The sequence below is a fragment of the Centroberyx gerrardi genome, chromosome 9 (genome assembly GCF_048128805.1).
Source record: "Centroberyx gerrardi isolate f3 chromosome 9, fCenGer3.hap1.cur.20231027, whole genome shotgun sequence".
Taxonomy (NCBI): Eukaryota; Metazoa; Chordata; class Actinopteri; order Beryciformes; family Berycidae; genus Centroberyx; species Centroberyx gerrardi.
This window is the reverse complement of record NC_136005.1, coordinates 25,662,854-25,675,510: the sequence shown is the minus strand read 5'-3', so window position 1 is coordinate 25,675,510 and position 12,657 is coordinate 25,662,854. Positions and strand designations below refer to the sequence as shown.

At 44.3% G+C, this 12,657-nt stretch overlaps 1 protein-coding gene across 2 annotated transcripts in view; it reads right to left on the bottom strand.

Annotated features, from left to right (window-relative positions):
* LOC139923730 (disks large homolog 4-like) overlaps positions 1-12,051 on the bottom strand; it is a 108,126-nt gene extending 96,075 nt beyond the window's left edge. For both annotated transcript variants that reach the window (XM_078285449.1, XM_078285450.1), the window contains exons 1-4: positions 11,794-12,051; positions 9,674-9,844; positions 6,024-6,846; positions 5,410-5,521 (exon numbers count right to left, since the gene is read on the bottom strand). In XM_078285449.1, the coding sequence (XP_078141575.1) occupies positions 5,410-5,521; positions 6,024-6,846; positions 9,674-9,844; positions 11,794-11,812 (1,125 nt within the window). In that variant the 5' untranslated portion in view covers positions 11,813-12,051. The remainder of the gene's footprint in view (positions 1-5,409; positions 5,522-6,023; positions 6,847-9,673; positions 9,845-11,793) is intronic.
* Positions 12,052-12,657: the final 606 nt, after the last annotated feature.

Sequence of the window (12,657 nt, the reverse complement as noted above, 5' to 3'; positions counted from 1 at the left end):
GCTCTTTTGAAGGCAGCGCTAAGCTGTGACGGCGGTCCTACATCACTGTGTTGGTAATGCTGCAGAGGCGGAACCCTTGGCTCGATAGTCCTATGAATGTTTTCTGTGACTCTATGTAGGCTACCTGTCCTCCTGTCCTCCTCTCCTCTCCTCTCCTCTGATTAATTTGTCCAGTCGTGTCCCCTCCTCATGGTTACATCAGTTGGACAGAAGGATGGATTGATGGAAGGATGTAGTAAAGACACCAGGAACTCAATCTCTTTCTCTATCTCCCTGTCGCTTTCTCTTGTTTTTTCCTTTCTCTCTCTCTCTCTTTGTCCGTCCTAAAATAGCTCCACCTCTGTAAAGTCTATTAGCAGCCTAAGGTAAGCCTCTTAGGAGAGACTCTTGCTCTCTTGGAGCACGGGAGGCCAGCGAGACTCAGTGAGACCACAATCACACACAGTAGGATTTAAGGCAGGGTAGGTCATAGAGGGGAGAGGAAAAAGAGGATTGGACAGAGATAGAGCAAAGAATACAGACAGATAGAAAGGGAAATCCACACTCACTCGCCAAAATAATTGGAACACCAGTTTTCCATAAAACATAAAAGAGCTGTCACATGTTTGTTAAGCAAAACCTGCACCCCTGTTCTTAATCTGATTACACTGTTTTGTGACTTTCAATTCATGTGCAACTTGTAGATTATGGCTCGGTTTTTTGATGAGCATGACAATTAATCATAATGAACTATTAATCAAGCACCCAGAATGCATGTAAAGCGGGTCAGAGTGAGAGATGGGAAGAACAAAAGAGTCAAGCGGGGCGAGAGGGGAAGTGTCAAACCATACTCCAGCAGTGATCTAGCAGCCATGAGCTCAGGGAATACCCTCTGTTTATTAATCCATTATCTTAATGAGATGAACCAGATTAACCAGTTAGCTGCAAGACCGAATCCCTGTAGAGTCTGTTGGCCTCTCTGCCCTTCTCTCTGTCTGATTCTAATTTTAATCTCTGTGTGTGTGTGTGTGTGTGTGTGTGTGTGTGTGTGTGTGTGTCTCGTCCCTCCCACACTTCCTCTCATTCACCAGATCCCTTCATCATAAACGACAACCTAGCCTATTTGTAAGGCTTCCTGGCAACAATGAGATCTTGCTCTGAAATTTTGGCCAGAAGTTCCAGCTAGATGATAAAAGTTATTCATGCTAGCAAGGACTAATGCTTCCTGTCAGGGCGATTCTCTATCCAGTCTTAAACCCACAAGTCCTGTGTCTGCCAGCATGACAGAAGGCCATGCTCCTAATTGAGCTAATTCCTCAAAAGCTAGCTCCTGAATTGGCTGTTGTCATTATTTCTATCTACTGGGGCAGCAGGATGGCCTATAGTGGTTAGAGAGTCTGTCTTTCAACCAGAGGACCCGGAATAAGCCCCCATGTTAGCAAGGATCTACCCTGCTGAAGTGAACACTGAATCCCTACTGCTCTGTATCTGACCCTGACCTCTGACCTCCCTGTGGAGGAGGGCAAGAGAAAAGAGAATTTACTTCCAGAGATCAGTAAAAAATATCTAAATATATATTACTGTTACCCAAGCTTTATCCAAATTATACTCATTGGCAAAGAGTCTGCAGTATGGTAAAACAGAGTCTGTAAGCTATAGGTGAATGCAAAGGCAAGTCTCTCTCTCTCTCTCTCTCTCTCTCTCACACACACACACACACACACAGCATTAATTATTAGTTTCATTAGGTACAGTAGTCTTGATCTTTGTAAAGATTTTTGTTGATTTCTAAATAGCAGCTCTGCCAGTGTACTGGTTCAGTTCCGCTGCTCTTTAAATGGGCAATGAGTTTGTGTATGTACACATATATAGTATGTACATATAATTCTGCCAGCCTGTTAAAGTATTCATTCCTGCCATGAGACCAGTCAGCCAGCCAGTCAGTCACCCAGTGAATCAGCCAGCTAACTACCCAGGCAGCCAGTCAGCCAGCCAGCCAGCTAGTCCTTTGAAGTGTGTGTCCTATCAACCCAGTTTTCTGTCTCTCCGGGTGTCACATGTCGCCCGACCAACAGCTGAGCTACAGCCCAGCATTCCCACTAGAGCAGCTTCACCAGCACACAGCCTAACCGGGCTGCCTGTTCCTATAAGCTATCGGCTTATAGTCTGTTCATTCACAAACTACAGCAAAGCGTGCAGTATGTTAGCCATCTGTATCCCAATTTAATATGGTCCGTCAGTTACACGGGGGACGTGTCAAAGGTGCCCCCAGGATTGCGGGTCTCATTCCCTTTTCCATTAAAAAAACATGCTGTCTGTATCACAAGCTACACTGAAGAGGTTTAATCAAACTCATCACTCTCCTAAATGTGAGGACATCTGGCCATTAATAGCACATTCAAAGCTTAGCACACACTGACAAGTTAAACCAAAGATCTGAAAGGAAACAATTGGAATGAATCAATGCCCTCATGAGGGACACTTTGACTGCACAACCTTTGAATTTACTTCTTAGAAAATTTTAACTGAGGCTGGTTGTCCATTCTGTTCTCTTCTCATCTGTTCTCCTCTCCTCTGTTCTGTTCTCTTCTGTTCTGTTTGGTTCTGCTCTATTTGGCTCCTCTGTTCTGTTCTCTTCTGTTCTCTTCTGCTCTGTTCTCATCTGTTCTCTTCTGTTCTGCTCTGTTCTGCTTTATTCTGTTCTCTTCTGCTCTGTTCTCATCTGTTCTCTTCTGTTCTGCTCTGTTCTGCTTTATTCTGTTCTCTTCTGCTCTGTTCTGCTCTGCCGTGTTCTGCTCTGTTCGGTTCTGCTCTGCTGTGTTCTGCTCTGTTCTGCTTTGTTCTGATCTCTTCTCTTCCGCTCTGCTCTGCTGTGGTCTGTCTCACCTTGGTAGTGAGGATACAGATGCAGTCCATCCTCACCGGTCCGACCGGAAACTTTCACCGCAACATTTCCCAGCCGGAACTTTCCCGCTCCACCGCTCAGCCGCTCGTTGCTGTCGGTGACATCCTTCTAGTACCGTCTGTCCGTCTGTCTCCTCCTCCTCGTCCTTCATCCCTCAATCTCTCTCTCCTCCCTTCTTCCTCCCTTTCTCATGTCCCCTCCACCTGTCCTGCATCAGACCAGCCAGAGTGGACTCCTCCGCTAAAATAGAGACCAATTCTGAAATATGGCAGCTGTCCTGGTTTGCCCCCCTTCGCCTCTCATTTTCCAGCTGTTGTCTTCGCTTTATGGCAGCTGGTAGCTGCCTTCTGACCTCAAACTGCATGGCTCAGAATATGCACAGATACACACACATAAACAGAATCATAGAGATGCGAATATGCAGGAGCAGAAACGCATTCACATGCATGCACAGACAAACACTCATGCAGACATACGAAACACACGCAGAATAAGCACACACACACACACATACTGTACATACATACACACGCACACACCACACACTCCACTCTTCTGCTTTATCAGGTCAGTCTCTCTCTGTTTGGCTGGAGTATGGGGGGTTAGAGTGAGTGAACAGTAACAGCAGTATAGCGATGGATGCTCTACTTTTAACTTGGGACTGTGGGCCTTGGCTAAGTTAGAGCTCCATATGCACCCTGAAGCCTCACACAGAGATGGGATTTCACTCACTCAGGACGTCAGGCTTTTTCAGGATACACAACATCACTCCAATTCATATAGGAGTTTAAACATTACATTATATGTGGTATCTCTGCTTTTTAGACAGTGGGGAGCGATAGGAAAGCTTGGAGGGGGAAACAAAGCTGTGAGTTTGACTCGAACTAAGAATGCCTCCAACCCATGTCTCCTGCCTACACCCCACCAAACACACACACACACACACACACACACGCAGTTTGTTGCTGGTCCTGTCCTGCTCTACTTCTATGCTGCTCCACCCTCCCTTGGCCCTGCAGTCATCGTTGGTTGTCTCCTGACACTCATCTCTCTACTGCCAACAGAAAACTAACCGCTGTCAGTCTGCACTGGGTCGTGCTATTGAACAAGCTTCATCCCCGCCATTATTTCACAGACCTCAATTTCCCCGGCAACCACTGTAAGACTAGTAACCCAATGCATTAACTTTTTTTTTTCACAAATGGACATGCAACATGCAACATGTAAAATGTGTGATTTAAAATACTATTTAAATCAGTTTGATTTGATTTACACTTTGGACACTTGACACTTCATTCTGTCATTACTGCACTTCATGTTGTTTCAGTTTGTCATGAATGAGAACGAAATTGCGCATTCCCAGTTTCTCCTGATTCTTAGATTCAGGACAAGGAACCAACCATGAAAATCACATTAAAGTACCAGGAGCTAGCAAGAACATTCAAGTTTTCTGACAGACTTTGGGTGGTACACTACAAATGTAGTGCATGCACCATATCAAAACTTCAGTATAAAGCAAAGTAAGCTATTATGGGCGTAATTCCCAGAGGTATGTACAACCAGCACCAGATCAAAACAACAACAGTGTAATGTAAGCCAGTGGTCAAACAGCCCAAACCACATGAAAGCATTTCAGCCATTTTAACAAGATCAATAGACAAAACCAGCTGAACGAGCCCACCGCCCAGCTCATTCTGCTGAGTCTAATGGAAAAAAAACTTCACTAAACTGAATTGATTTCCCTTGTCATATTATGTAATGCAATGTAAGCCAATGTTCAAACAGCCAGGCCTGTCCATCTAGATCATTCTGCTCTCTACAGCCACCAGCAATATTAGATATACTGATTCAGGAGACAGATTGTCACTGATATAAACATGTTTTCCCCATATCAAAACCACTTCCATGTAAGGGTGGTGATGTGCTAGGCAATGTTTTTGAGCAACATAGTTGAACAACACTTCTAGCAACAAGCAACAAAACTGAGACACAAGGAGATAATTAACAGCAAGTTAATTTAAGCAGCAAAGCTGAGGTAATTCCTCAGGCATCTTGCTCTGTGTGTCACTGCTTTAAGGGAATACAGCATTACAGCACATTACAGCAATACAGCACATCCTCAAACAAGAAAAACCCAGTCAACTAACTTCCTGGCCAAAAGCAGTCTCAACTGACAAATAAAACAGAGATCGCTGCTACCGTGTGACAACGTTGAACTGTTTTCTTTTTCTTTTTTCATGTGCCTCTGTGTGTGCTGAATACATTTCATGATCTAAGAAACCAGAAACATATTCTGTAATTTTCAAAATACATGCACCTCAACTGGAAAAAGATTTTTCTCATTTCCTGAACAGCTGACATTTTGGAACTACAAGGTTGTCACCCAACAGCAGTGAGATATTTGATCAATCCGCCTTCTGATAGGGGGCAATATGTGTTTTATTCTATTTTTAATTCAGCTGTACACAGATTTCTGCAGATTTCTTTAGGTACCCTTTACAGAACAACGGCCAACGATGTCTTACCTTGTTGTTGGGGGTCAGTGCGCTGGACCGGGGGACTGAGGCTGTCCTGGGGCTAGCTGCACCGTGGGTAGGGCTAGTGGAGGTGACTTTGGCTGGCCCGGGGCTGGTTGGACTAAAGGCAGAGAATACAGACATGTGTAGGTGAACTCAGAAAGCTGCTTATTTGGCACACAAAACCACAGCTTAACAACTGTGATGGATTATTCCATACTACTGTGATGGGTTATTCCATACTACATGTCTACAACTGACCTCGCAATAGCAAACAAAATGTAATGTTGTATTTTAAATATTAGCATGTGTGACATCCAAACATTTGCACAATACAGATCATGACACATAATAGCCAAAACAGTGCATCACTTTGCACTACCTTTTCAGTTTAAAGTAATAATCCATGACATTGTCATATAAATAAATGTCTATTTCATTATATTTTTTAGGTTTGCTGTTCTAAACACCCAGTGTCTGGTACGTCTTTCCTGGGAAAATATCTCTGGCACACAGGAAGTGATGCTTTTTATATTTCCAGCAGCAGCAGGATTCACTGATTACCACTTAAAGTCTAGTTTGCACCCAAACATGGGCTGAGCAAAATGCCTTGTTGGACGTACCTCAGGTGAGGTGCTTTGGGTGGCGGCCCTGGGGCTACTGTGGGGCTACGGCTGCCAAAGGTGAATTTTCCTGAGTTGGGGCTAGTTGGACTGAGGCTGGGGGTCACTCTGCCTGGGCCTGGGTCCTGGCTGGAGGTGTGAGTCATGAAGATGTTGGCAGAATTGGAGATTCTGTCTGGGCTGGTGCTAGGAGGGGTGCTGGCGGGGGAGGGTTTGTCTGGACTGGTTGGAGACATGAGGCCTTGGATGGTGCTAGAGACGAGGGCTGAGACGGTCCTGAGGTTGAGGGAGGCAGGACTGCTTTGGGGATTGGCTGCGGTCCACAAGGGAGCAGAGGCTCCAGGAGAAGCATCACGGGCGGCGGAAGCAACACGCGGCCCCGGCCCATTCAATGAGGAGGCGAAGAGGGTTTCCACTCCGTTTGCTGTGGGGGTGGAGGGGGAGGAGGGCTTGGAAGTCCCCTCCGTGGACGATTTAGAGGCTCCAGGTTGGACGGGGGGAAGAGGGGCGCGATACTTAACTTTGGCTGGCTGCGACTGAGGTGTATTGGACGGTGTTGTGGGGGTAGGGGACTTAGCACTGGGGGATCCGGGTGGGATAGGAGGGGCGGGGGACTTGACTGGTTTGGGTTCGGGGGCTGGGGACTTGGGCTGGGCCGGTCCTCCAGAGGCCTGGGGGCTAAGGGGGCCGTCAGCGGGCTGTGGCTGGGCTGAGAGCTCTGCTGGTGGGCCACAGGAGGCAGGGAGCTCCCCTGGACCGTCTGGCTCCTCCACAGAAAGCTGGCTGTCCTCCAGGAGCGTCAATTCATAGTACTCCTGGATGTCTGGGAGGAGAGGAGGAGGAAGAGATTAGAGACATGATGGATGGATGAAGAGTTGATGGATGAATGAATGAATGAATGAATTAATGAATGAATGAAAGGATGGAGTATGTATTAATCTATTAGCATACCAAGGGTAGAGGGCTTCTCCATATAGAAAACCTCTGCTGTCTTTCTAATCCCTATACTTTTAGAAAATGAAAGCAAAAAGAAGCGTGCCACAGAAAAGGTCGCCTTTCCTAGTTCAGAGATAAGCAGTGTGTGTTTGGGAGAGAGACCAAAGGAAACACAGCAGTCTCTCTCTCTCTCTCTCTCTCTCTCTCTCTCCTGAACCTCTGAAGCAAAACAGCTGACTCAGCACAGCGACGGGGCTGAGGCTGGAGCAGAATAACAAATGATCACCTCTATAAACCTGGACTAGGTGTGTGTGTGTGTGTGTGTGTGTGTGTGTGTGTGTGTGTGTGTGTGTGTGTGTGGAAGGTCATCCCCACTGCCTTGAGTCCTGTCTCTCTCTTTCACTTGCCCAATGCAGCACCTTGTCTTCAATCAATCATATCAAATTCTGCTGTATTCTATTCTATTCTATTCTATTCTATTCTATTCTATTCTATTCTATCCAAATATATTCTTCCCTACTCTACTTGACTCTGTTCTGTTCTATTCTACTCTACTTTCATCTATTCTACTCTGTTCTATGCTATGCTATGTTTGGTATTGTATTGTATTCTACTTTAATCTATTCTATTCTATGCTATTCTGTTCTATTGTGCTCTCTGTTCCCTAAAAACAGTCCAGAATCCGAGCTGGTCTGCTGGTGCCCTCTAGTGGTAGCATGTGGTCATTGCTCCCATAGTTGTGTACAATTTACAATTACAATTTCCCATTTGGCAGACGCTTTTATCCAAAGCGACGTACACATAATGTGTAGGGCGTTAGTTCCCAAACTGGGGTCTGGGGTCCTTTGAGGCTCCCCAGCTACATGAGGAATAGTTCAGTTTCACTGTCATTTCCCTCCATAGACATTAGCACAGTGATAGAATGTATCAGGATGACTTTTGATCAGAGGGTTTCACTTGACCCTCCCACCTACAGTAGAGACAGTTAAATCATAAATAAATACAACCATAAACCAGTGGTATAATGCCTATCTACTTGCAGGTCCTTGACATGAAAAGGTTTGGGCAACTCTGGTGTGGAGTCATCAGCTGATCAGATGATTCACAGTTTTTAAATTCTTGGGAAATTTGGAGAAATCCTAATTTGCCAGCTCAGGCAAGTTCAGTCGGCTTTAACCACAGGAAGAGAGGAAAAAGAGGAAGAGAAAGAAACAGTAACACACACACACACACACACACATACACGCACGTGCTCATGCTACAGGAACACACACATATAAACAAACAGGATAGGTCAATTTATTCATAAAGCACTGTTTATCACAAAAAAATCACAAAGCAACAAATGGACAAAAAATATTCTACTAAATTTAAGAGAAAAACAAACACAATTTCAAGATATTTGTGTGTGTGTATCATAAAAGTCCATCACTAGAGAATAACACTGTATAACACCTGAGTTAGTCAGCTTAAAACTCAAAGTCATGTACAAGACAGGGAGGAAGCAAAAAAACAGTCATGAACAGTACGTACACACACACACACACACACACACACACACACACACACAAAACCGAGTAAGGAGCGCAAAGATCTAAAGGTGTGGGCGTGGCAGATAAGCAGGTGGAATCAGGAACTAAGAACCTGTTTACCTTCACAGACACACACACACACACACACACACACACAAACACACAATCTCTCACACACACACACACACACACACACACACACACACACACACACAGATGGCTGTTTGCCATCCCATAAACGACAATATACCACAAGCAGAACTAACTAGTTGGACACAGACTGACTGTTAACTCTTGAGGGGAATTCATACATTTTTTCTAACTCTATACCTTCCTCCTACAAAGAGCTGACCTTTGGGGTTTTAAACGCCATATTCATCCCAGAACCCAACACTGTCATGACTTTTTACTGGAAGACAGTAACAGCGCCCTCTTCCTGTTTGTGCCCTGTTTCTTTGCGCCTCTACTGTTTGTGCCATAAAGCAACCCAGCAGATTTCTCACCAAATCCGACTTGGTGGCACACAATATAAAATGCAGTGTAGAGGCCGGTAGAAGCTGCCAGTCTTGTCAGTGATGATCTCAATTGTTCTGAGAGTGCCGTGTCTTTCTCTCGATTATGCTTTAGATTCAAAGCAGCACCTCTTTTTAAAGGATAATTCCAGTTATTTTCAACCTGAGCCTTATTTTCCTAGTTTCTGCCATCATGATGATTGATTGTGTTCAACATTTAGTCACTTACTTCACTGCAGAGCTTTACATAGCCCTCAGCTGCAGGGGGCCCTGCTCTGCAATACACACCCACAGGGCCGATGTAAACTCCCAACAGTCATTCCAAAAAAGCAAATCGATTCAGCTGAAATTCCCTTGCCGTTTTTTTTGCTGATTTTAATATCTTGATCTTTGATCATTTAAAATGTGGCCTACTGCAAGACATTCAAACGGGGAAGCACATACAGCAACAAAAGTTATGCTTAACTTGACTTAAAATGTATTTAACGCCAGCACAGAAGGTAGGCTGCCATTTCACACAGCCTTCCTCACGTTCACACTGTGAGCAACACGATCAACATCACGATCGCATTTTAACACAAGGTGTAAATGGGGTTTAGAAGACACTAGCGGCACTGACTGACTGTCAGTACATGAAGAGACAGACAGAGTGAGAGACAGATATTCTTACCAAGCAGAGCGTTGAACAGTTGGCTCTGGAAGACAGTGATGACTCTGTCCAGAGACTGCTGCAGCTGGTGGTCCTCCTCTCCCCGGCCCTGTTTGGTCCTGTTCTGGTTCTGCTCTCTCTGGCCTAGTTTGGCCCGGTACTGTTGGAGCAGCCCCAGCGCCCGCTGTGCATCTGGACACAACACACACAATACAATCAACAACTACATTTACATATGACACAGTAACAAGAATATAACAGAACAGCAAGAAGTCAAGGTGGTGTTTGGTGTTGTTTTTTCCTTTCCCCCAATTTTGCCTCTTGTCAGGCCATCATTGTAAATAAGAATTTGTTTTTAATTGACTTGCCTGGTTAAATAAAGGTTAAATAAATGAGTGAAGTGAATAAGTGAAAGGTGGCTTAGGAAAAACAGTTTACAACCCTGCTTGCCCACAAAACTGAAAGCCAGACCAATGAATTTCTTTTAGCTGGGTTAGCAGCTACTTCAGGCAGGGTGAGGCAGGTTCCAGTGCAGGTTTTACAGTCTGCCACCCCTGAAGCTGTTCACTATAATCATAAACTTACCTCTGTTATATTGGCCCAAGACAATATTGACAAACCAATATCCAAAATCCAATATCTAACCTTCGTTAAAAGGCTGATATTGGCCAGATATATCAGCAAACCGATATATCGGTTAAACCCAATCATGCATATAGAAACCAATCATTCTTGAATGCATGTGAAACTTTCACTTTCTGTTACAGCTAAATCAGACTAATCTAGGCATTATGTCTTTCAGGCAAGATCTGGCACAGCCTACATCTCTTGGAGGCTTCAATGAATCTCTGAAAGACTTCACTTCATTGCTTCTTTACCGGTTTGCTCTCCCACAGCTGGTGAATGTTTCCAGTGTTCGAGTTAGAATTGTGTTTCATTTCAAAAGTGAAGGCAATTACAAAAATAAAAGAAGCAAGGTGTTTATTGGATATTTTACAAGGGCTTCCAACAGAACTCCAATTAAATAAATAATAATTATTATTATTATTATAATCATAATTATTTGCTTTATAAAGGTGAGGAAAGTGAGTCTAGGTGGGTTTATCCTCCACTACATCCATAACTGTTCTCCTGTGGAGCTGATGTATCTGGTCACTGAAGTAGTTTGACAATGCCTTAATGAAAAATCACTATAATATTCCTATAGGGACTCATAGTATCTCTGTGAATACTGTAGCTCTGTTTGGTAAGTGTTGAGAATTGAATTAATGCACCTACATGTTATACTATCTGCACCTTACAAGCCAGATAGTCAAACTAGGTGTTAAAATGGCAGCTGCAAAGTTATTATCATAGCTGTATGGTGCAGAGCCGGGCTACGAACTAGTTTTCTAGGCTCCAGCGCGCTCTGAACAGCTGATTAAACTGGCAGGCAGCATCACTGACAGAGACCAACAACAAACCGACGAACTGTGTCAGCATCTAGCCCCGATACATGCCGCTCTCTCTTGTATGGAAAGAAGGTCACCCCAAGCTTCATTCAAAAAATCTGCCAATTTTATGGTGATTTGCTTAAAAACACACCTGGTACAAAATGGCCTAAGACCTTAGACAAAACAAACGAAGCCACCCTTCAATTCGGCGTGCATCCAATACATAAAGCAGTAATTATTTCAGTATAATCTCAACGCTTAAAACTGATTCACCCGTTGTTCCTCTTCTTCCACTTACTGTAAACACACAATAGTGGGAGGTAGCTAGCAGTGTGAACCAGTTGTAAAAGTTGACATTTTTATGAATTAAGTCCTGCTTGGTGGGTCACCTGTATGCAGAATTTACCAGAAGATCTAAACAATTCGTAAAAGATCTTAAGTCATGTTCTAGGAGGTGTGTAGGTTTGCCAATGTACAATTGAGCATTAAATCGCGACATTTTAATGGAGTTTTGCATGATTCTCTCCAAATTGGAGCATGTACTGTACCGGGGATTGTCAGCACCACCATCAACACAGCGCTACTTTCAATGTAGTAAAAGCTGATTTTGTTTCTTTAACAAAACAAAGTATGAAGGCAAATATGCTACAGAGACACAGATAAAGAGAGAATGACAAAGAAACCGTGAAACTCAAACCAGTTTTTTACCTTTCTGTCGTACAGGCATGGTGACAGACAGGCTTGTGTCCGTGTCGCTGTGACAGTCTGTCTGTTATTACAGATGTGTGCTTCTGTCCCGGGACAGCCTGCCTCCAAACTGGGACACCAAGCAGACAACTAAACTGGCTATATCCCTCCCGTCTTCTGAAACTAAAAAGAAAACTTTACGAAAAGTTTGAAAACCTGCAAACTTCAAACTATAGCAGAGGAAAGACGGTGTCAAATGTGACACCGCGCGCATGGACTTAGTACCCAGTGCTAGCTTGTTTTCTCTCTCTCTCTCTCTCTCCCTCCTCCTCTTTCTCTCCCTCTACCTCTGTCTCTCTCTCTCACTCTATTGTTGTTTACTATAACTAACTCTCTCTCCCTCTTTCTCTCTCTCTCTCTGTAAAACTAGTTCTCTATGAACTATTTCTTCATTCTGCTGACTGGCTCAAAACGCTGTCAGACCGGTTCTTAGCAGCCAGTCCTGTGAGACACACTCATGCACCTGACGCGCACACACACACACACACACACACACACACACACACACACACACACACGTCAGAATAGTCCCTAAGAGACACCTACACGCACACAAGCATGCACACACCTCAAAACAGTGTCTATTAAAGCAGGTTTGAGAGGCTCTTTGCTAAGCAGCTTGTGTGTGTTGCCGGTATTGTCATGTTAAACAGTATATTGTGTTCAGTGGATGAAAGCCTGGTCTATTCCAAGCCTGTCTGAGTCTCCACTGGATCTACATCTAATCCACTCAACCTCAATATTAGAGTATAGATGTGAGCTTACAGAGACGCATTACCTGAGACTTGTATTCATGTGTGCAACCCCCCTCTCCTCCCCCACTAC